Below are 25,909 nucleotides of genomic sequence, written 5' to 3'. Positions count from 1 at the left end.
TCTATGTATTCGGAGACTTGGTGCAGTACAACAGATTCTATGATTTTGGCTATGGAAAGTAACATAGCAATTGGTCGATAGTTGGCTAGGTTTGAAGAGTCATGATTTTTCTTTTTGGGAATGGGTAGGATTGATGTTTTCTTAATGGAGTCTGGAAATAGGCCTTGTGATAAAGAGGCATTTACTATGTTAGAGATTGAGGGTGCAATATAGTCTTTCATGTCTTTAAGTAACCAACCAGAACAGGGATTGAAGGGACTTTTTGAAGGTTTTGATTTTGACAGGATATTAACAATGGTGTTATCATTGGTGGCTGTAAATTCTGATAAGGAGCATGCAGATTGAGGAAGTGTTGGTTTTGGGATAGGTAGTAAGTCAAATTCAGAAGAGATGTTCTCTATTTTCTTTATATAAAGTATTTTGCTATGCTATTGCATAAATCGTCAGATGCAGTAGGAGGCGAGGTGTCTTTATTGTTGTTAAATCTTTCACGATTGAGAATAATACTTATAATGGATTCAGGCATGGATTGGTAACCAGTGTAACTCCGCCAAAACAGGAGTAATGTGATCGAATTTCCTTGAGTTGGTAAGAAGGCGAGCCGCTGCATTTTGCAGGAGTAGCAATGGGTGGATGGCTATTGCTGGCAATCCTAAAAGGAGCGCATTACAATAGTCAAGTTTTGACAATATTAAAGCCTGCAATACCGTCCTAAAATCGTTCATGTGAAGAAGGGGTTTCAATTTCTTCAATATTTGAAGTTTATAAAAGCCATCTTTGACTGTGGCTCTTATAAAGGCTCTAAGATTAAGCTCGCTATCTAGAATACAACCTAAATCTCTGGCTTCATAATTGATTCGATGGGAAGGAAGACTGCTGATGATGCACGCATGGGAAGGACAATTCTCAAGTCGAGCACGTCTTGAACACAGCGACAACAGCATATAAGAACTGTCTGCCTTTGTCTACTGTCTTGAACGCACTACCTCGCTTCTTCATGATCACATGATATGGGAATTTGTGCTCAATACTTCAGCTGTGGACTCCCACACAGCATGGCTAATTCATGCTGCTTATCTACGGGAAAAGAGCAAGTTTGTTTACCGTAAATGGTGTTTTCCGTAGATAGCAGATGAATTAGCCATGCTTACCCCCCTGGTCAGTTCCAGCATTGCATATCATCTTGCTTGGACATGGACTGAGGAGATTCAGGGAAGTGCGGGAAGATACAAGCAGGCTCACCTCGCTGACAAAGTTCAGTGATCTTTGAGAGCTCCGCCACTTGGAGGCACGGAGGACGTCCCAGACAGCATGGCTAATTTATCTGCTATCTATGGAAAACACCGGTTACGGTAAGCAAACTTGCTCTTCTCTGTCGGTATTAGTGCCAGAATTAGATACTTTATCTGTAAGTTTTCCATCAATCAAAGATTGCCACATTTTTGTGCAAAAGATGTGGCATGAGTTCAGTCATACATATATAGCAGATTTTCAAGTTGTTCAACAAGACGAATAGGTTTTTCTAATATTAGAAAGGTTGTCACATCAACTTGATTCACAATCTTCGATTCTTCCTTACCTGAAACCATCAGATAATCATGAAAAATCACAATGGTTTAGGTTATCTCATCAGAGATCTGCTTCACCTACTTTTATTTTGGGCTCAGATTCTGAGCTCCACTATAAATCTTCTTATAGATCATTTTCTGAACCATTGCTTTCAGATTCTCTGGTTCTGCCTCTGGTCCCCTATCCCCTATCCAAAGACAGCTAGAAGTAGCATGGCACATGAGGATTTGTCCTATCCAGTGTTCATACAGAAAATAACAGTATTTATTCTATTCCAACTGCAAGAATATCTTGAACCAACAGAAGACTTCCCAAGAGTCTTTAAGACATTAATGCACCAAAACAACCATGCACTGTTTCAGTGCAAAAAGATCTCCAGTTCAAGATGTGGTTAACTCCCCTTTCTACATTGCTTGAAGCCAGAAGAATAGACTTAAAAGTATAAGGTAAAAACCTTTCTGGGCTTTAAGATACAATTTCTTCAGAAATTGGTTTTTATGAAATCTGTTCTTAGAAGGGCTAAAAAAAATTAAGATTTATGCCAATAACCCCTTGGGGAAACAACCAAGAATCCTAGATAATATGGGTAAGAAAATCTTTCAATCCACCATGCTACAGAGCAGAATCTCTGTGCATCAGTTTCAAATGACACAGTATTTATATAATAATCTACAAAAATCAGACACCTCAGCTCTTCTGACAGCTGATCTTCAATGAAAATTTGAACCATATTTTCAAGATGCAGATGAATGCTCAAAACACCTAATAGATCTATTTAGGATAGCTTCAATATATATTCCAGATCTTTGGCCATAATAAGTTCAAGGAGACTATCTCAGCTGAAAGCTTCAGGACTACGAAAAGATGTTCATGACAAACTAGCTGATGCCCCTTGCATAGTTTATTTGGAGATAAGGTTAAAGAAACTGTCAGTATCGTGAAGGAGCATTGTACAACCACAGCCACCTCAGATCCAATATTTTCTCAAAGAAGATCAACCATAAACATACAAAAAGCAATTCTGCTATCCTTACAGATGTTATGACTCTTATTGATAAGAAAGACAGCGATTTTCAAAACCTTCAACCATAGCATCTGGTAACTGCAGAAAGGGCTCAACTGAAATCTGTGCAACCACTAGATAAAAAATCAACTCCTTATTACAGAGGAACAGCAGAAAAAGACAAATGGTCCATTCAGTCTGCCCAGCAAGTTTCCTAAGGTAGTAACTGCCGCTTTGTGCAGGTTACCCATGTCTCTGTTTAAGGTAGTAACTACCACTCCGTGCTGGTTACCCCAAGCTATACTATATGTTAAGGGTAACAATATTTATAACCACACATGCTACTTGAACATGCTTTGCTTTTGGTCTTGGCTGTAGAAGCAGTACTTAGCTTTTTCCTTAATGTCTGTGAATCAGTACCCTAGATCGTAAAAGTCGGGACCCAGCATTGGTTGTTGTCGAAATACAATTTCCCTTTTTCCCCTGCTGCTTATTCAAGTAGAAAGCGATGTTGCAGTTGTACCAAAAGCATCAAGGCTAATCAGTTAATAGTAATAATCCTATGCCTTCTGATTAAAGGTAGTAATTGTTGCTCCATGCAGGTTACACTCATGCATACAAAGCAGCCATTTCAATCAAAGACCTTCCAGTGGGGAGAAGGCACCAATATTTTTACTATCAATGATTCCGCATCACTTCACATTGCTAGATCCTCTGCATCATTTTCAAAGGGTACAGCTTTAAGTTTTGAAACCCTTCCCACTCGCTTCCCCTCATTCGCTAGATCGGATTGCCAGGTAACAACAGCCCATTATCAAACAGGAGCTAACCTCTCCGTTGACAGCACATGTGATAGAAACAGTCCCATTGGCAGAGAGAGTTGAGAGCTTTTATTTCCTTATTCCCAAGAAATCAGGTGCTCTTTGTCTTAGCCATAGAGACCTTCATTTTCAATTTTTATTTTATTTCCCCAGAATTAATCAGAGTTGATTATAATGAACAAAAAAGAGAGTAATCATTGGAGAAAATTATTTATATTTTCCACTAAAGTTCTCCTGTTCTTTGATAAATTCCAGGGGAAAATAGAAAAAATAATTGAAAACAAAGGTCCTTACCTATCCTCGACTTAAGAAAATTAAACAGATATCTTAAAAGAGAAAAGTTCAAAATGAACTTTTTCACTACTATCTTCCCTCACTTATGAGTGGATGACTGGTTAACAACCGTAGATATCAAGAACATGTGTGCTCACATTCCCTTTCATCCAAATGAAAGGAAATACTGAATCTCCAGTTGACAGTAGAGGAGGATCACTGCCAGTACAAGGTTCTCCCATTTGGCCAATCAGCAGCACTAAGAGTATTCACAAAGTGCCTAGCATTAGTACTGGCTTATGTAAGTTAGTTTTTCCATACTTAGATGATTGGCTGTTATCATATATATCCTTAGATGAAGCCAAGATCACAATATACGCACACTTTTGTTATTGAGCTTTGTCCCTGATTATGAGAAGTCTCACCTAACACCACCATATCATATGGAATTCATAGGAGCATGATTAGATACTCAAGCTGGGAAAGCCTTTTTTCCTCTTCAAAGAATTAGCAAACTAATACTACAATGATAAAATACAACATTAAGAACATCCAATGAACAGCACAGAAAATGACATGAAACAGCAAGTCTGTTGAAGTCAGGCATGTCTCTTGTCATTTATACAGTTCCACCCTGAACATGCCCCATAGTCACTCCATATAAAACTTATAACTGGTCAATGCTTATACATACCGTACATACTCAGTCACACCCACTCACACAACATTTAGTACAAATTAAATGTGAAGTGCTACAAAAGTTATAATAGAAGATTGAGATTCTACTGGCAAAGTAGTACAAAACCTGGTCCACACCTGCAGAGTATCTTTCTTCTTTTCAGAGATTCCCCCTCTTTAAATATAATTAAGAACATAAGTTTTCATACTGGGTGAGACTGAGGGTCCATCAAGTCAGGCATCCTGTTTCCAATAGTTGGCCAATCCAGGAAACAATACCTGGAAAGTACGCAAACATTAAATAGATCCCTTGCTGCTAATGCCAGTAATAAATAGTAGCATTTCCCTCAGTCAGCTTGATTAATAGCAGTTTATGGGCTTCTCGTCCAGGAACTTGTCCAAACCTTTTTAAACCCAACTACACTAACTGCCTTAACTACATCCTCCGGTAATGAATTCCAGAGCTTAATTGTGCGTTGAGTGAAAAAGAATTTTCTCCAATTTGTTTTAATGTTCTATCTGCTAACTTCGTTAGTCTCTTTGTATTATCTTAAAGCGTAAATAACTGATTCACATTTAGCCATTCTAGTCATCTCATTTTATAGACCTCTATCATATCCCCCCTAAGCTGACTCTTCTCCAAGCTGAACAGTCTCTTAAGCCTTTCCTCATAGGGGAGCTGTTCCATGCCCTTTATCATATTGGTCGCCATTCTCTGTAATTTCTCCAGTGCAACTATATCTTTTTTGAGATGCAGCGAACAGAATTGCATACAGTATTCGAGGTTCAGGCTCTCAGGGAACGAGTCTGATCTCTGGAGGCTAGAGTAGCAGACTTGGAGGAGCTGAGGGAGACAGAGAGGTACATTGATGAGACCTTCAGGGACATAGTAGCCAAGTCCCAAATCCAGTCTGGCCCAGTGCTGCCTTAGATCAGAAAGGTCTCCCAGTAGGAGAACATCACCCTGGTGTAGCAGGAAGTTATCCTGTAGCAAGGACCTGCTCTCCAGGTGATGTATTGTCCTCTCACACTGAGAACAAGTCTCCCAGGGCTACTGCCCAGGAGGGAAGGGTTAGGCCAGCCATCATAGTTGGTGATACGATTATTAGAAATGTAGATAGCAGGGTAGCTGGTGGACATAAGGACCGCCTGGTAACTTGCCTGCCTGGTGCGAAGATGGCAGACCTCACACGTCACCTAGATAAGATTATAGACAGTGCTGGGAGGAGCTGGCTGTCGTGGTACATGTGGGCAACCAACGACATAAAGACAATGTGGGAGAGAGGTTCTGGAAGCCAAATTTAGGATTTTAGGTAGGAAGCTGAAATCCAGAACCTCCAGGGTGGCATTCTCTGAAATGCTTCCTGTTCCACGTGCAGGTCCCCAGAATTTCAATACGTAGATGAGACGATGGTGCAGGGAAGAGGGATTCAGCTTTGTAAGGAACTGGGGAAACTTTTGGGGAAAGGGGAGACTTTTCCGAAAGGATAGGCTCCACCTTAACCAGAGTGGAACCAAGCTGCTGGCACCAACTTTCAAAAAGGAGATAGAGCAGTTTCCAGTTATGCATGAAGGAGCACATCTCAATCCAATCTGTTCCTTACGGACTTGGTTCAAACAAGAACTGAAATTCCACATAAACATTTTGGAGTTGAAAGCTATTTTCAAAGCCCTCCTAGTTTTCATGCCATTCATAAATGGAAACATTGTAGGCAGTGTACTACATAAACAGGGAGGAGCAGGATCTCTTAAGATTTACCAAGAAACTATTAAAGTATATGGATTTTGGGAATTCAAAGGATCATTCACTTCCATGCAATACATCTCCCAGGCAAGCACAACATTATATAGCGGATTCTTTGAGCTGTCACCTTCAACCTTACAAATAGTCTCTTTAGCCTGAGACTCTTCAATATCTTTTCCAACAATGTGGAACTCTTAAAATAGATCTCTTTGCAGCCTTACTCATTCACAAACTTTCCCAACATTGTTCCAAGAGACCTCCCAAAATGCCATAGCATCAAATAGATGCCTTCAGAATCTCATGGACAAAAAATCCTACACATGCTTGTCCTTCAGTTATGATGATTGCCTAAACAATTTTCAAATTACAAAGGGTCAAGGGGAAAATTATCCTAATAGCTCCATTATGGCCATGCCAAGTATGATTTCCTCAGCTTCAGACTGACCATAAATCAACCAATTCATCTAAAAGCTTCCACATTTTATAACAGAATTCAGTGGGTCACATCATCACCCCAACTTTCACTCTCTAGCACAGACAGCATGGATTTTGAGTGTGGACTGTTAAGTCCTCAGAGGTAAAAGCAGTATTACTGGCAGCAAGACCATCTACAAGATGTTTCTACAACTTTAAATGGAAAAGATTCTCTATTTGGTGTAAATCTCAAAACCCTTTTTAATGCAAAACTTCCACATTATTACAATACCTTCTTCATCTTTCCAAATTTGGATTAAAATTAATTTCGGCCAGAATGCATCTGAGTGCTATTGCAGCATATCATTTTTCCAAAGGCTTTCCAGTGTTACCTTCTACCGGCATAAAGATTTATTATTTATTTATTTATTTAAAACTTTTCTATGCTGACATTCAAGGAAAATATCACATCGGTTTACATAGAACAGGGGAAACCATTAATTAAGGAAAAGCAAAGTTACATATAACATAAGGGAGCTGAACTGGGAGAAAGGCTGGAGAAGCAGCGTCAGGTACCAGGAAAGATATGGTAGCCAAAAGTTACAATTGTATAAGAAATATAACAATATATGGCAATTATTTGAAATTGTATAAGAAATATATATATATATATGGCCATTATTTACAATATGTACAATATATATCATAGAGCGGTGACTGGTATATAGTCGTATCCATAGAAGGAGCAGTGGGTAGGGGGTGGAGATCTAGGGGCTGCGAGCTTAGGTAAAGGCTTGTGAGAAGAGCCAGGTTTTAAGGTTTGTTTTTTTTTAAAGGTTTCGATACAATGTTCTTGACGCAGGTGAGTGGGCATAGAGTTCCAAATGGTCCAGCGATGGAAAGGGCCCGTTCTCTCGTGGCTATGTGATGGATGAGTTTGGGGGGAGGAATGCAGAGGGTTCCTTTGTATGCCGATATCGTAGGTCTGTTTGATGTGTGGTATTGCAGGGAGTTATTCAGCCAATGGATGTCAGGGTTATGCTGGGATTTATGGATGATAGAAAGGGACTTGTGAAGGATTCTAAAGCGTATAGGGAGCCAGTGGAGGTCCATGAGTATGGGGGTAATGTGATCTCTTCTACGGGAGTTGGTGAGGATTCTGGCCGCCGCGTTCTGGAGCATTTGGAGCGGCTTAATCACGATAGCGGGAAGGCCTAGGAGGAGGGTGTTGCAATAGTCAATTTTGGTAAAAAGTAAAGCCTGGAGGACTGAGCGAAAGTCATAGGGATGGAGAAGTGGTCTTAGTTTTTTTAGAATGTGTAGTTTGTGGAAACATTCTTTCGTGGTAGCATTTATACATTTTCTTAAGTTTAGGTGATTATCTAGTGTGACTCCTAGGTCTCTGATATGTTGGACCTTAGCTACTGGAGAGTCAGGGTGAGGACCGTTGTGATGGTCTGGAGAGATGAAGAGGAGTTCTGTTTTGGTTGTGTTGAGGGCGAGGTTGAGGCTGGTGAGGAGATGATTAATTGAGGAAAGGCAGTTAACCCAGATCTTAAGGGATTTGGGGAGTGATTCTGTTACAGGGATGACTATTTGGACATCATCTGCGTATATGTAATGAGTAATGCCTAAGTCAGCGAGGAGTTTACAGAGGGGAAGGAGGTAGATATTGAATAGATGGGGGAGAGTGAAGAGCCTTGGGGGACTCCACGTGTGAGGTTTATGGGGTTAGATTCTTTGCTGCCAATATTAACCTTGTAGCTTCTATTGTGGAGGTAAGATTTAAACCAATTCAGGGCTGTTCCTTTGATGCCAATTTCTGAGAGTCTGTCTAGTAAGATATTATGGTTGATAGTGTCGAAAGCTGATGAGATGTCAAGAAGAGCAAGGATGAAAAATTGGCCCTTGTCTAAACCTAAGAGGAGGGTGTCTGTGAGAGAGATAAGTAGAGTTTCGTTAATGAAAAATTTCCAAAAGTTGAATTGGGACAGGAATAGCAGATTGTTCTTTTCCAGGTGATCCGTGAGTTGGAGGTTCACCACCCTTTCCATGAGTTTTGCTGCAAAAGGGAGGTTAGAGATTGGCCTGAAATTAGATAGGTTCAAGGGGTCAAGATTAGATTTCTTAAGAATGGGTTTGAGGGACGTTTGTTTCAGTGTGTCTGGAACGTGTCCTTGAGTGAGCGAGCAATTGATGATATTAGCTAGGGGGAGGGAAATGATGTTAGGGATGGTTAGTAAGGATTTTGTGGGGATGGTTTGGAGGGGTGGGAGGCTGGTTTCATTTTTTTAAGGATGGATTTGATTTCAGATGGGGTGGTAGTTTCGAAGGACTCTAGGGGGTATTCAGGAATGGATGGTAGGTAAGAGTTGGTGGTGTGGAGGTGCGAGGCTGGGGACTAGAATCTAAGGAGAAGCTTGGTAATTTTGTCCTGAAAGAAGAGTGCTAATTCCTCACATTTGCTTTTAGCTTCGTTATCAGGGATTGGGGGGGGGGGGGGCTGTTTTTGTGAGTTCAGAGACTAATGTGAAAAGGGCTTTTGCATTGTATTGAAACTTATGGATTTTTTGCAGGTGGTAGTCTTTTTGTTTTTTGTATGGATGTTCTATAGATGTGGAGAGCTGATTTGTAAGCGGCTTGCAAGGGGGCGGATGGGTTTTTGTGCCATTTCTTTTCCTTTGATCTTAAATCCTGTTTGAGTTTTTTTTTAGTTCCCCGGTGAACCAAGGTTTTTTTTGAATTCCGGTTTAGCTCGAGGGACTTTACAGGGCAGATGTTATTGGTGATATTGTTCCAGGAGGCTTGGGCAGCATCCGGGCTGGTCAGGTCTAGGTTATCAATCGTCTCTGTGAGGGCAAGAATTAGATCTTCCTGGTTGCAGGGTTTTCGAAAGAGTATTGTATTTTGTGTGTGGGGGGGCGGGATGGAATGGTTTTTTTATAGTGAAGTTGGCATTTATGAGGGAGTGATCTGACCAGGGGACCGGGGTGCAGGAGGGGGGGTTGGCTGTGGGGAGAGGAGTGTTCGTCAAAATTAAATCAAGGGTGTGACCGGCCTTGTGAGTAGGTGAGTTAATTATCTGGTCAAAGCCCAAGGCATTGACGGAGGAGAGAAAGGCTTCACAATTAGGGGATGGGGGGAGTTATCAACATGGAGGTTGAAATCTCTAAGGATGATGGTTGGGTAGTCAAAGTTTAAATTCTCGGCTGCTAATTCAATGAGGGGTGAGGGATTATTTTCCAGTAGGCCAGGGGGGGTATAGATGAGGCAAACTTGCAGTGAGGGTGATTTAAAGAGACCGATTTCGAATTTCTGAGGTGTGTGTATGGGCTGAGAGATTAATCCAAGTTCCTTTTTGGAGGCTAGGAGAAGACCTCCGCCTCTCTTTTTGTGTCTGGGTAGAGAGACAATGTCATAGGATTGAGTGGGAAGTTGGTTCAGGAGGACAATGTCAGTGGGCTTGAGCAAGTTTCGGTTATGGCACATATATCAGATTGGCTATCGATTAGGAGGTCATTGAGGATAGGAGTCTTTTTTTGTAAGGGATTTGGGCGTTGAAGAGTAGGAGAGAAAGGGTAGTGAGGCCAAGGAATTGGGTGAGTGGGGAAACCATGATGGGTATTAGTGATCTGTGGGGGGGTATGGTAGTTGTGGGTTTTTATGAAGAGGAGTGGGGTGCTTGATCGTAGGAATAGGTAAGGTGTGCATGACTGATGGGAACGATAGAAAAACGTTGCGGGATAGTGTTCGGGATTATAGTAGTTCGAAGGAGAATTGACAGGGGTTTGAGGATGAAGTTAGCTAGAGAAGAGGTAGGATTGACGGTGGGGGGAAAGGCGTGGAGTGGGGCGGAGCTCTGAGGGAGAGCGTGGGATGAGGAGGAGGAGAGTTGGGAGCTGGTCTTAAGAGCTGAGTGTGAAGTGGCGGGGGGGTTGGGACGGGGGCGCCCAAGGGGGCTGCAAAAAGGGGCGCCACAAGAGGCAAGCTCCTTGTTTGTGCTCCTTTGGCGTGCGACACCCAGCACGTGGCACCAGCCAGGAGACGCGGTGCTTTGTAGGCGTCTGTGTGGGTGAGGTCACCGCCGGTCGTGTTCGCCGATTGGCTGAGGCAGCGTGGAGGAAGGGAGCCGGCAGGAGGCGGCGCGTGTGTCTGAAGGGCCGTCTCGGCATAGAGGATCCAGCGACAGTAGGCCTCTGGGGCAGTCGGGTCGGCGTCACGGGGGGATGAAGGTCCTTACCCCGATCGTGGGGCACCGGCTGCGGAGCGAAGAGGTCGTCTTGTCCGAAGAGGGTCTCAGTCGGAAGCCGTGGTGCTTTATAGGCCTCAGGCATCGGCGTGGGTGAGGTCACCGCTGGTCATGTTCGCCGATTGGCTGAGGCAGCATGGGGGAAGGGAGCCGTCAGGAGGTGGAGCGTGTGTCTGAAGGGCCGTATCGGCGTAGAGGATCCAGTGACGGTAGGCCTCTGGGGCGGTTGGGTCGGCTTCGCTGGGGGATGAAGGCCTCTCTTATCTTCATCTTTTATTAAAGGCCTCTTTTATCTTCATCCTCCTATAAAAGATTTGCCAACACAATATGATCTCAACTTGGTTCTTTAAAAATTGATGTTCTCCATTTGAACCTATGGCATCTAATAATATCAAATTTCTCATTTGGAAAATTGTCTTTTTATTACCAGTAACATCAACTCGTAGAATGAGCGAACTCCATGCTCCATTAGTAGTGCTCTATACACACAAATTGATAAGAATAGAGCGGTACTAAAATTCATCCTAAGTTTCTCCCAAAAATACATTAAATTCCATTTGAATCGCTCTAAGGTCTTTTCATTATTTCCCAGACCTCACTTTAACAAAGTGGAACAAGCACACCACATCTTAGGCTGTAGAAGAGTGCTACTTTTTTACTTAGGATAAAACCTTACAGGAAGTCTTCTCAATTGTTTATCCCTCATGATGCAAACAAACAAGGATTTCCAGTTGGGAAACCAATGCTTTCAACTTGACTATCTGACTGTATCACTATTATAAAAATACAGGTTTAGATCTCCCCAATAATGTCGAAATTCATCAAGTTTAAGCAACTGCAACTTCTATGCATTATCCAAGACATCTGTAAAGCAGCTACCTGATCTTCCATTCACATTTTTGTGTGAAGAATTATTATCTAAGAAAGCTCTCTCACAGACAGTACCTTTGGCCAAACAATATTAAAAATCTCTTGAAATAATAGCTTCAATTGTCCCACCTTCCGCTATTCATCTGGGTTGCATATTCCTCACAAGGAAAATCAGATCTATTCATGCAACTCTCAGCTTGAGAATCCCCCCTTGCATGGCTGAATTTGTTCTCCTTGTCCTTGGAGAAAGCAACATTGTTTACCCATAATAAGTATTTTCCATAGACAGCTGGACAAATCAGTCACAGAATCCCACCCTGCTCCCCTTAGAGTTGAAGCGCAGCTAGTGAAACTCCCACGCATGCTCAGAAAGACTTTGAGAGAGCGATGTCTGTGTCAACACCATCAGATGACATAATCCTACTTGTGTGGCTGATTTGTCCTGCTATCTAAGAACATCTGTTATAAGTGAGCAACTTTTATCTCTTACTAGTACTGTTTATTCTTTGTTTTTATTTACTGTACAAAACATCATACAAAATAACTCATAAGTTTAAATAATGCCCAAGCAGGGAACATTTTTCAGTGGAAAGGAAGTTCTAAACAAAAGGTCATGAAATGAGACTCAAAGGAGCAAGTCTCAGAAGTAATAATAGAAAATGTTTCTTGTGAAAGCCTAATGTTTATTTTGGGGCCCAGTTCTGCTCCCTGGGCCAGATTGGGATGCTGCAGAGGGCAGTGATCAGAACCCTTGAGGCAGAGGAGAGTCCTGGTTATCATTCAATGGGAACTTTCTGCTGGCCAGGCTCAAGGAGCCACATGGAACCCTATAGACCCCACCTACAAAAGCCACACGCCTCATCTCAACTAAAGACCGATCCTTTTCAACAGCAGGCCCAACTATCTGGAACAACATCCCAGCTGACCTCAGAATGGAACCCTGCCTACCAACATTCAAGAAAAAACTTAAGACCTGGCTTTTCCGCCAAGCCTTCTCAGATACCCATGACACACAATAGTCGACAGAACTTCCTTTAGGAGCAATGGATTTCCATATTACCCCTAAGCCCAGAATAAGAGCCTCCTGACTGCTCTGTTTATACTAATAATTTCTCCGCTATCTCTAGCCTTTCCTTCCTTCCAGCAGTCTATGCCTCCAAGTTTAATTTCCCTGTTAAATGTAACTTTGCTTTTTCACGTTCAACCTTTTGTTTTGGTTACTGTTCTTGGTTCAGTTCCCCTATTCGATGTGAACCGACCTGATATGGTCTCTACCATGAAGGTCGGTATAGAAAAGTGTTAAATAAATGGTTTGTGGCCCTGAACATGGGTGGAGAGGTTATAAAATAGAGGGAAAAATCCTGGTTTGTTGTTAATGAAGGTTTATGGTGCATATCCCAGGAGAAGCCAGTTCTTACTGACCTGGAAATGAGCAAGAGAAAAAACTTCTTGTCTGGAAAAAATAAAAGGAAATATTTCTTGACAGAGAGTGATGGATGCATGGAATGGCCTCCAATGGGCAAAACAGTAACCAAATTCAAGAAAACATAGGATAAGCCCAAAGGAGTCTTAGCTGTGAAGCAGTGAGAGGAAAGCCAGAGATCAATTTGAGTCTATGACATTGTTCCAGGAAGTAAATTGGGCAGAATCGATTGGTCTTATCTGCTGTCTGTATTTTTGTGTTTCTGTGTTAAAAGGGGGAACTTAGTGGAAGATTTGTGTTACTTTAAATAAATATATTTTCATGTGCTTATTAGCAAAATTAGTAGGGATAGTGGCTACAAAATTCTACACCCTCTTAAAAAATGTTCACTTTTTGTTGCCTTATAGCTTAAAATGCATTAAATCAGAGTTCCATATATTCACACATCCTACACCACAACTGCCAAGTGAAAAATATATTCCAGAACTCCTTAGAAAATCAAATAGAAATAAAACGGAATAGTTTGTTGGGTAAGTGTTGTTCCCCATGGGCCCCCTTCCCTTTTGTACTTCTGTGGGAATTCTAATTGCCTTCAAAAGCTCATACTAACTGAACTGGTCCCACCTATATTAAATTGTATTGATTCACATGATGACAGGATGTATTCAGGCAGTTCCTGTTGTTTCTCTTTGCTGAGTAAGTGCATTTCAAAGTAAGACCCTAGCACCAAGGAACTATCAAAAGAACTCCTGGACAAGGTTGTGGAAAGGCATAGATCTATATAAAAGAATTGCAGAAAGTATTTGAGTATCTCTTGAAGCATGGTCAAGATGATTATTAAGAAGTGGAAAGTGAATGGCACCAGAAGACCCTGCCTAGATCAGACAGTCCCTCTAAATTGGATGACTGAGGAAGGAGGAAGCTCATCAGTGAGGCAACCAAGAAGCCAATGGCAACATTGAAAGAACTACAGACTTTCAGGGCCAAAATTGGTCAAAGCATGCATATGATAATATTCTAAGCACTCCACAAATCTGGCCTGTATGATTGGGTGGCAAGAAGGAAACATTGCTCAAGAAAGACCACCTTATATCCCATTTGAATATGCAAAGGAACATTAAGGGGATACTGTAGCTATGTGGTTAAAAAAAAATGTAGTGGTGTGATGAAACTAAAATAACTTTTTGGACTGAATGCAAAGTGCTGTTTGGTACAGACCCAACACAGCACATCGCCCAGAGAACACCATCCCTACTATGAATCATGGTGGTGGCTACATCATAGTATAGGGAAGTGTCTCATTGGCAGGGACTTGGGGTACTTCTTGGGAAAGAAGGGACTATGAATGAAGATAATTACAGAAAAGTCCTTGAGGAAAACCTACTGTCTTCTCCAAGAAAATTGGAAGTTCACCTTCAGCATGGCAATGATTTGAAACACACAGCCAAAGCTACACTACAGTGGCTAAGGAATAAAAAGGTAAATGTTCTGGACTGGCCCAATCAGAGACCCAATCTCAATCCAATCAAAAATTTGTGGCTTGACTTGAAGATTGCTGACCAACTCTCCCTAGGGAACCTGACAAAGCTGGAACAGCTTTGTTAAAAAGAATGGTCTAATATTGACAAATTTGGCTTTGTAAAGATGGTGGAGACCTATTCCAACAAACTCACAGCCGTAATTTGTGCCAAAGCTGCTTCTACCTATTATTGATTTAGGTAGGGGAGGGGTGGAGACTTATCCATTTGTTGGATTTCAGTTTTGTTTCTTAGAGGACATATATGCTTTAATCCCACAATAAAACATCTTTGCCCTGAAAGATGTGGAGTATGGTGTGCTGATTAGTGGGGAAAAAACTCATTTTCCTAGCATGTAGGCAGATGGACTCAGGACCAGATGGGTATAGTGTGCTCCTGATAGCAGTTGGAGACGGAGTCAGATTTCAATCTGACGTCAGCACTACATATACCCTTGCAGGAAGCTCTGCTCTTCAGTATTTCTCAGTATCCTTAGCAGTTCGGGACTATACACATACTTGCAGTGTTAGAAAATCCAAACCAAAAGAAGAAAATTCCAAAACAAAGAAGAAATCATCTTACCTCTACAGACGAGCCCCGCTCTCCTGCGGTGATACCTAAGGATCCCTCCCCCAGTCGAGAATTCCTGAGTGATTTCCGAGATTCCTCAGAGGTAAGCCTCGGCCTGGTAGCCGGTTTCCCGGCGTTGGCTTAGCCCCCAGGAATGGGAGTGACTGAGAAGCACGGGTGCAATACCGAGCGCGGTTGATGAAGGTACCTTCCCTCTCCCCAGCAGCCAGAGACCGCCCAGCCCGAGACTGGTAAACGCCGAGACAAAGGTAAGGTAGAAAACCTTCTTAAAGTCTTCGGTCTCCGAGGCTCGGATAGCCGCACAGATCACCGTCAGCGTCTGTCCTATCGGGTTGATCAGCCCCATACGGGCTAGACCCGATCCAGTACGACGGTCCTCCCACCTGGAGACCCTCCAGGGAGGGTCGCCATCTTGCACATTGTGGTCGTCTGCGCCATTTTCCCCCCTCGATCGCCGTACTTGTCTGCTTAACTGAACGGCGCACAGCGTCAAGCCGGGCACATAACCTACTTGTGCGCACAGTGGCACGTGCATCTGTGTCGGACGCATAACGGCACGCCCAATGGCGCCGGGCGCACAAGTTAAGCCTGTGCGCACAGCAGCGCACATAGCAGCCTGCACGCATATCTTCCCAGTTTGCACGCACATCTTCAATGCCCCCGGAGTGCATATCTAAGCTGCCCGGTGCGCGCATATAAACGCGCAGACCAGTATTGAATGACCCTACGCGTCCAAACCATGGCACCACCAGCCAAGAAAGCCAAAGCACAAGTCCTCTGCCCAGCCTGCCACCTAAGAGCTGCGCAACACGAGGAGGATTCTGCCCTGTGCCTACAGTGTGAGGCGGCCCTGGGAGAACCCGGGACAAGGACCCCCTCTGCCAGTTACAGGGGTCCGGCTCCACCGATAGTACCCCGGATCCTCTCTATCCCCAGCTCAGCCCCTCCTCAGATGGGACCCTTGGGGAACGCCACTGGGTTCAATATGTATCCAGGATGGAATTCTTTAAAGGCCTGCAAACCTTCGCCCAGGCGCAATTGGTGTTACCAGGGACACAGCCACAGCCTCCAACAGAGGACCTAAACTTACAGGTCCCTCTTGGCCTCCCAGAGATGTGCACACCCCCCCCCCCCCCCCCCGCCCCGGAAAAAAGCCTCACCTTAGGGGACACGGACACCTCGGAGGAAGATCAAGACTTCCTGGAGGAAGGGGAAATCCCTCCAGGAACAGAACCATACCGAACCATGATGCGGTTCTTCTCCAAAGACGAGATACCAGACCTCGTGTCTCTGAGCCTGAAGGAAACTGGCCATCCCAGCACAAGCACCACAGCGGAACCAAAGGCAAACCCTCTTCTGGTCGGGCTCCGTCAGGCCTCACGCCATTTCCCGTTGCTACAAGCCGTACAACAACTGATCGACCTGGAATGGAATGCTCCGGAGGCCAGTTTCATAGGAGGACTGGCCCTAGAAGCCCTATACCCACTGGATCCCTCAGCCAAAGAACTCCTGGTGTTTCCCAAAGTGGACGCCATGGTCTGCGCTGACACAAAGCGCACTACCGTTCCAGTCGGAGGAGGAGCAGCATTCAAGGATGCCCAGGACAGACGTCAGGAATCCATCCTTAAACAGTAATTTGATGTGGCAGTATGTCACTACAGATCGCTGCCTGCTGTGCCATGGTGACACTTGCGTGCTTATCACTTGCCAGGAATGCTACGACGCCCGTCGAAACATTAGAACCAGCGATATCCTTCCTCACGGGTGCGACTTTTGACCTGGTGCGCACCTCAGCCAGGGGCGTCTCATCCATTGAGGCAGCCAGAAGGCAACTCTGGCTCCGAAGCTGATCAGCCGATGCGACCTCCAAGACGAAACTCACGAGAATGCCTTTTAAAGGAGCCCTCCTGTTCGGAAGCGAACTGGAGAAGTTAGTCGACAAATGAGGCAAATCCCCAGTACCTCGGCTACCGGAGGACAAGAAAAAAGAAGTCACCGTCCTTCTCCCCGAACATCCAAGGGCAGAGGATCACAGTGTTTTAGACCATACAAGAATACATACCAAACACCTCACCCTGCAGGCAGGGGCCAGTCCTTTCGGAACAACACAACAAGAGGGAGCTGGCTCAGGTCCAGGTCCCAGCCGCACCCCCCACAATTAGAATCAACAGACCCATCCACAGGAAGAAGCCATAGGGGGCAGGCTGCTTGGCCCTATTCTACCAAAGATGGGTTGAGATAATGTCTGACAAGTGGGTCCTAACTATCATTCGAGAGGGATACTATCTGGACTTCCACAGCATCCCTCCAGACAAATTTGTAAAATCCCCTTGCCACTCCCCCTCCAAGAGGTGAGGAGAGGCAAAGTAGTCCTCCATTCACACCTTCTCGAGGCTCTACCGCCTGGATGTTCAGGCCAGGGAGGACACAGCATTCGCAAGGGCAGTACTAAGTGGGCCACAGGCAGCCTTCCACCCGGTTTGGAAGTAGCTTTTGTACATCCCATTGGTCCTGAGTCCATCTGCTACACACTAGGAAATGGAGAAATTATTTACCTAATAATTTCGTTTTCCTTAGTGTTGAGAGATGGACTCAGTATCCTGCCCACGGCTGCCTCAAAATATGGAAACCTCTGGTGACAATCCCCGAGAGCAAGACAAGCAAGTATGCCAGACTTACCCCTAGTTAAGACACCCATAGTTACCGGGTGTCGGCGTTTCTCGGTTGTTGACACTGGCGGTCTCCAGCTACAATTCACGTCAACTAGTTCAAGTTAATCAAGTTAACCAGGTTAATCAAGTTATCCAAACACACATATATCCACAATTGCTTTTTGAGGAGAATACTGAAGAGCAGAGCTTCCTGCACAGATATATGTAGTAGGGCTGACGTCAGATTGAAATCTGACTCAGTCTCCAACTGCTATCAGGAGCACACTATACCCATTGGTCCTGAGACCATCTATCTATACTAAGGAAAACAAAATTATCAGGTAAGTAATTTCTCCATTAAATGCATGCAATTATGACACATTGACATAACAAAATGGGGAAATTTTCAAGGGGGATGTACATTTGCTATACATGATCCCTTAAATCATCTGGTTGGTTTTTTTTCTTTATATAAATTTTCTTAGACTAATCTCATCGTTTTTCCCCACTGCAGGCAAGTTTATACCGAGGCGGTTACAGCCGATTTGCTCCTTACTAAAGTGACGTGAAATCTACCCCACTCCCAAACTTCTCCATGCAGTGGGACAAGCCCCCCTGGTTCCCGAGGCCTGGCTATTGCAATACCTACTAGTAAAGGAACTCTATAGCAAAGTCGAAGAGGAATTACAACAGAAAAAAATAACAGCAGAAAATAAGAATACTTTTTTATACCTCACTGTGTCCTTTAAATATTTTTTTTGCCTTTAAATTTCTGCCTTGATTTTTTTTGTTCCAAAGATTGTGAGTTTTTTTTCTTGAGTTTTGTTTTGTGGGGTTTTTTAAACTGTGGTAAAAGAAAAAAGTGCAGTCTTTTTTTTTTCCATGTATATATAATATGTACTTGCTTAGTTTGTTATGCAGATCATGGAAGAGATGATGACAAAACAAAATTGGCAAAAAGTAACAATTTTTAGGAACACAGATCATGACATTTATAGCAGCTCATGTAAGCACAAGAGCTACATTACCAGGGTAGGAAGGGGTGCAAGGAATCGTGCCCATTTGAAATATGAAATCTTTCCATACTCACTGAGAATTTAATGCAGTTGGGATCTCTGGGATCCTTGTAAAATTCAACAAGCTGTTTAAATATTCCTGAAAGGGATTCTGTTGAGAATTTAAAATTATTTCTGTTACATTTTGAAGGTTGACCGTTCTACCCATGATATTCCCTTCTCCATTGGGTATGTGCATGTTTTGTAGGGACTTTTGTTTGAGTTTTCATTTTATTTTTCCTGGGAATTTCAATGTTATAACAAAAAGAATCAGTGGAAAAATGACTTTGTTGTAACACACAGGAGAAAAATCAAAAGTCATTTTTCACTAATTTTTTTTTGTTATAACAATGAAATTCTCAGGAAAACTAAAATAAAAACTGTAAACCAAAATCTTTAATAATGTGGTACAATACTTGGGAGCATGGGAATCCTTTGGGGTTGAGAGGAGGATCCTTTAAAATATTGTAACCAAATATAAAGATGTGAAAGGCAAAAAAACTTCGGATATGGCAGAAGGTCTAATGGCTGTTAGATTTGGTCTCTGTTTAGACCCCCTTGGAAATTCTAGGCTTTGTCCCACTTTAACAGTACATGGACCTTCTGTCTTTAAGTGTACCATTATGCTCCCAGAATTCATGGGCAGGTGCCCTTTAACTCTTCATCCTCTTCACTTCAAGTTTATATTTATTTCTTGAACCATAAATAAATGTGTGTATAAAATGTGGCCTTCCATTGATGTCAAAGCAGAAAACTGTTGTCCCCAAGAGAGTCAATGACAGATGGCATTTTGCTTTTTCCTTTTTTTTTTTTTTTTTTACTAAGCAGAATTTTGCTGCATTTTCTGGAGAGAAGCAAATCTGAAAATGGTGGCTCTCCATCTATACTTTATTCTTTTTGTAGTTCTTAAATGGTCCCCTACTTATGAAACTATTCTAAAATAAAACAGAGACATGTTTAATATCATCGTCATGTCTACTGTAAACAGATGTGTAAGAGATTGATCTGGGCAGTATTCTTAAGACCATTTCAATCTCAAGATGTTTGCAAATGAACATATTTTTTTGGCACAGTGTAGAGCAGGCCATGTACAAATTAGGTTGGAAGAAAGCAAATCAGAGATGCTTAACTGATTTTAAAAAAAATTCTGGGAGCAGAATTTCAATAATTACATAGAATCCAGTTTTGGTATGTAGAACTGTTTTTAACTTTTATAATTTGCTTCTTAACTGAACCTCAAAGTATGAGGCAGCAGAACAAATTAACACAGATTCTAAAATCACATGCTGTCTTTGTATCAGTGTAGTTCTTTATAGTCTGATTAACCCTTTCACTGGTAGTGTTTCAGCTTTCTTCTCTGGCTTTAAGTGCTCTTGATGTTTCATTCTCTTTAGAAACAGGACATTACTAAATAGTCTTTTTTCCCTGTGATACCATTTCCTTTAAAATAAGGAAAATAATGTGGGCCTATTGTGTCTTTAGTAATCTGGTTACTTTCGTTAGACTGAACTTGTATTTTCAAATAAAGGCAATCAATAAAATCCATACCCCCAGTTACAGTATAGAAAATTCTCCCAGAATCCCTTGTGGTCAAAGATCGAAAATGAGGGCTTGCAAATGATACCGGGACTTGGAAAATTTTTCACAAGTTCTTATAGCCTGAGACTTCCAGGGTTTTTGTTTTGTTTGTTTTTAAATCTTACCCCATGTGCCCTCGAAGGTCTTGCCAGGCAACTCAAGAACTCAGGACTGAAGGGTCCTCCCTCCACATCATTAGTGGACTGATAGGAGCTGCCCCTTCAGAAGCAGCCATTTTCTCTCCAGGCCTGAGAGCACCACCTTGCAGCCCAAGATGCTGGGCAGAGATGCTATGAAAAGCTTACATGAGACTTTGCTTATCTGTAAGTAGCAGCAGCCCTGGGAAATTGTCAGTGTTTCCTAAAATAAGTGAAAGCAGCTTCCAGTTTAACAAGTCATGAAATGAAAGGCATTCAACTATGTCCTTTCTTTTTACAAATAGGTACTTACCCTTCAAGTTTAGCTGGTATCACTTCAACATTTTTATCATCTGCAAGTCCATGCAATGTACCAGCTATCTGGTAAAAGTTTCTGAAACACTACTCTCTAGGTCTGAGAACTCTCGCAAGAGGTATAGGTACAAATAATGTACCTACATATAAGCTCTCATTTGGAAGAGTTCTTCATGAGTTTTCAGACTCCCTGCGGCTCTTAAATTAGATAGGGTCTTGTAAGTACTCCATTACAATTCATTGAGTTCAGTCAATGCCTCTTGCACACCTAGAAGAAATTGAACCAGTGGCAAAAAGGGTTCTCAGAATACGAACTCGCAAGTCCCTAAATGTGTTTGTATCTGTGTAAAACCAAGCAACACAGGGCTGTTTACCTTCACTGGGCTACAGCCTCTCTTTCACCAACATAGGCATAAAAAAATAAATGTACATATTTTTTATTTAGTAAACTTCTCTTTCTTAATTGATACCCATCAGCATTTGTTTCCTTTGCTTCCTTCTTTGTCTGTGTGCAGTTGGTTGACCAGAACTCTGATGGGAATCCTTTCATGCTCTGTTCTGTTAGAACAAGCAGTGATGTGGAAAAGCGGAGTACTTGTGGCTCTGCATTAGATAACTCTGGACATATACCAATCCAAGTACCCATATCCCTCTCTTGGTCTATCCATGTGCTTGGAAAGGACAGCCCCAGAAACTTTGTCATTTTAATTAAGCAAATTCACTTAGTTATTGACTGTCTAGAGGAATAATAAAGGGACACTACAGAGTTATCAATACTGCCATCCAAAATGACCACTTTAATATTTTTCAAACCAAAACTTGGTTTGTTACTATTAGGACTTTGTTTCTGTAAATAAATATTTTAGGTAAAATGACAAAAAGAGGATGGGAGAAAATATGGATGCTCTCAAAATCTTCAGATTTTGAATAAAAAGTATGCAAGAAAAGACTAAATGCTTGCAGAGAAAAAGCACACATGGCTGACATGAATCATTATATTGGTGTTTTGGCAAGTGTTTTTGAAAAAACTTGTCATATTTCCAGAAATGACCAGGGAGCTGACATGGCTTAGATTTACCACAAGGAAAGGTGAAGAAGTTAAAGAAAACATCAAACACATTCATATTTACATCTATTTACATAGGAAAGAAGTTTCCAAACAGCCAGGCTTCTAATGTAAATTTCTCTTTGTCAGTTTTTTGGGGTTTTTTTGTTTTATTGGCATTCTAATGCTTTTGGAAGAAGTTGATTCTTTTTTTGGGGTTATGTATTCACTGATAGGACTTGCTTTGTTGTTGCATAAAACACTACTTTATCTATGCTGATGCTGTTCAAGGAGGTAAATGAAATGCTGGCAACCCCTTCCCGTGGTCATGCATCTGTTAGGCCTTTTAAAAGGAATCTCTAGTTGCAGCTTTTGAAAAAGAGGAAAGACTCAAGAGTGAGGCAGGGAGAACATCAATTTCAGCTGGGGTTTCTGAGATATCTTGGGAGGTTTCATATGCATTATAGTATCTTACTCCCCATCATCCCCATGTCATACCTAATCAGCCTCAGCCCTGGCTAGATATGGGTGACAGTGTGACATCAGATTTCATCCTGTATCTGTCAGAACACAGAGCAGTATACTGATTCTCCCTTCTCACCTCAAATTAGCATAACACATTCGAGGCTGTGATGACAAGGCAAAATCAGGTGAGTTTTTTGACTATACATCACATCGCTGCTCTTGATTCACATTTGAAGTCAGTGAAACATGAAATTTGCATTTGGATAAGTTTGCCTTTAAAGCAAACTAAGATTTGCAACTGTAGAACTATTTTGAAAGCAACTTTTTGATTAGGCCAAGAGGCTAGCCTATGTCTGTTTTTGTTCCTGTATATAATTGCACAACAGTAAAAATCCCAGCAGTAATTAGTACATCACCATCTAAAGAATATTGTTCTGTTCTATGCTTGGACTTACAGTTCTGCTTATTTTAGATAGAAGCACGGCAAAAAATCTCAACATTCAATGAGAAGTTGATTATTAAACTAAGAACACCTTATTCTGTCCCTAATTACCTATAACCATTGGATAACATTTTGTGGTTTTTGCCAGTAAGAATGCAGAGAATCAAAGTTGATATCCCACTTAGTTTTTACTGACTGCTTTGACTTAATCTTTCACCAATCTGAGCTCAGTTCACCCTGATAGGACAGGCAGAGGTTTAAGTTGAAATGGTTAATAAGAGTTAAACACACTTCACCCCTCTCCTTGAACTATTAAGGGTTCCTCATAGTTCAATCATATACCAAAGTAACTCTAGATATTGAAATCACAAATTGTTCAACAAGCACAGAATTACAACCAGTACAAACATTCATGATTGTGCAAGCTTCCAGTTTTGCTTTGCGGGAGGGGGTAAGAAGGGGATATCTGAAGACCTGCTTTGTAAATTTTTCCATCTTCACCAAGCCGGGTGTTGTGCTTTCATATTATATTTTGTTGTGGCTTGTATATTCAAATTAAATAACAATAGCTGAGATAAGCTTTTAGAATTGAAAACACATTTTTCTTTTCTTTCTTTTTATCTATATGTTCCCAATCTATTATATTTTACGTATTTCTAGTATGAATGGCAGGCAGTTTTAAAATTAAACAAAAATATCTTTTTTGCAAAAATAAGCTGGTTAACCTAAGGAAATGAGCAAACATTTGCTTAATACGTAGTGTGTGTGTGTGTGTGTAAGGAAAAAAAGCTCCCCATATAAAAATGAAATCTTAAGGTTGTCATTGTGCCTGCCAAGACATGTGCCTCCAGTTTACTAGTTAAAATTACTTGTGTAGCACTTCAGTATAGCCAGCTTTGGATCTGCTGTGTTAAAATGACTTGAGTACTATTCTAGAGCACTAAACAAGATCTAAAACATAACTAGTCAAAATATTTTTCTCTGTACATCTGAGGCTACCAGTAGTTGGGGGCTAAGTTCTTTCTAGACAGTTTCTGTTGGACTCTCTCAGGGGCCCTCCTATGTATAAAATACTTCCTGATACAGCCCAGTACACAGAGGGCTCTCATGGTCACCCAACATCTATTTTCAAAGTTACATAAGAAAATAATCCTTATTTAAAAGCTAATTGTGTTTTCTGTTGGTTTGTAGTGCTGTATAATATTGAAATATAAACATACATAGTTCAACACAGGCATCTTTACAGTCAACTATTCTGAAGTGTTGCTTTACTACGCCTTTCCTATTTACTTAAAATGAAATGCTGAGTTTACATTGTTCTATCCTAAACTGACATTAATCTGGCCATCTTATTTTATGACAACTATTTAATAATTTTCTATTCAGGAAATAGCTTTTCCTGAAATGTTTGCATTGTTTTCATTGAACACTAAATGAAAAGGCCAAAGAAGTAACTTTACTAAGTAAACTGAGAAGACATGACCCAAGTTGCAGGGCAGCTACCTACAAAACACACACACATCTCTCTGTTTGCAAAGTGTTTTTTAAAATGATTAAAACAGCCAGGTTTGTTGTCATCTAGAAGGTACAGATTTCATCTTGATGGCATCTTCATCTTTTCATCCTTGTCCTCTTCAGGAGGAGAATTCTTGTAGATTTTTGTCTAGGGCTACTTTCCAGAGATGCTGTCCTCCTCCAGTTGATAAATTGAGGTAAATGGTGTGAAACCTCTATCCCTGCTCCTCCAGACCTGGGTGATGAAAATCTGCCCCCTCCCCACCCTTCGAATTGCTAAGTATATTATTGTATAGTAGTAGTGATCAGACCATTCAGTATTCATTGGGGTAGTTACCATTATATAGAGTAGCTGGAATTGTGAAGGTCGGAGTAGTTAGATTTCTAGCTTTTATTCTTTATTATATTTTTTTGTATTACTTATTCATGTGTATAAATTATTGAGGATGTTACCCGGCTTTTATAAACTCTAAGCAAGGTGGGGAAAAGGAGTAGCGGGCTCCACTCCCCCCTTGCAAAACGGTAATAAAGCACTGTTTTTAAATAAAAATAAATAAAAATCTACAGTGTCACTTTCTTTGTGTCTGTTATAGAAAAATATTGAAGCAGGAAAGAATAAAAAAGAATTGAAATTATTAAGCAAAGATTAGTTTCCTTCCTAATATAGCCTGAGGGTGGATATGACAACAAACCTTTGGATTCTTAAAGGGATGTATAGAGTGCAAAGTTTGTTTTTAAGGAATGGTTCAAAATGGAGTTCAACCACTTCTTTTTAGACTTAACCGTACCAACCCTCCCCCCTCCCATCCAGGCAGCCTGAAGGAAAGAAAATGGGGTGGAAACTGGAGCATACAAATAGATGGCTCAAGGCACTATGCCTAAGGCAAGGAAAAAGATGCCTCCCTTTCCTAAGGTGTAGCACAGGTCCAATCGGCAAGAAGGCAGGAGGAATCCCTCCTGGAGTCTAGCCCTTTTAGCTATTTGAAATGCTGGGAGAAATGGGGTTCAGAGTTCCCAGAGGTGTGGCAAATAGAATCTAGAGCTGTTGTTGGAAAGCTGGTAACCTTGACACACTCCCAAGAGCTCTACCATTTTTCTCACACCTTTCCCTAATAGCCCCCTGGGGAAGTGGGAGAAGGGTAAATTGTGTGGGTGTGTATAAAGCACTCTGTCCCGGCTGGTGCAAGAGTAGTGGGCACCCAGGTGAATCTTACAACCTTTCCTTCATTGCCAACCCACTGGCCCTTCCTATACACAATTAAAAATTATGCACCTAGAATAACAGATTTTACATGAAAATTTAGTCTTCTGGGGCAAAACATCACAACAGATATATTTACATGCACTATTATGGTGCCAACCAAAAAACTCTACAAAAAAAGTAAGATACTTGGAACCCATGGTATAAGGCCTTTTCTAAAGTACATTAGGTGTGAACCTGGCCTTCAGAAAGCCATGAGAAAACTGGATTACAAAATACAATATAGTAAAACTCCCAAATCAAAACAGCACTACCTACCAGCACTTAACCAGTAACAACCCTACCCATGAAAA

At 41.7% G+C, this 25,909-nt stretch overlaps 1 protein-coding gene across 14 annotated transcripts in view; it reads left to right on the top strand.

Moving 5' to 3' along the window:
- Window positions 1-24,917, top strand: part of RBFOX2 (RNA binding fox-1 homolog 2) — a 932,501-nt gene extending 907,584 nt beyond the window's left edge. For all 14 annotated transcript variants that reach the window (XM_029590392.1, XM_029590393.1, XM_029590386.1 and 11 more), the window contains one exon: window positions 18,318-24,917. In XM_029590392.1, the coding sequence (XP_029446252.1) occupies window positions 18,318-18,362 (45 nt within the window). In that variant the 3' untranslated portion in view covers window positions 18,363-24,917. The remainder of the gene's footprint in view (window positions 1-18,317) is intronic.
- Window positions 24,918-25,909: the final 992 nt, after the last annotated feature.

Source organism: Rhinatrema bivittatum, chromosome 2, assembly GCF_901001135.1.
Source record: "Rhinatrema bivittatum chromosome 2, aRhiBiv1.1, whole genome shotgun sequence".
NCBI lineage: Eukaryota > Metazoa > Chordata > Amphibia > Gymnophiona > Rhinatrematidae > Rhinatrema > Rhinatrema bivittatum.
The sequence above is the reverse complement of the archived record's forward strand: the minus strand, read 5'-3'. Positions and strand labels throughout refer to the sequence as shown.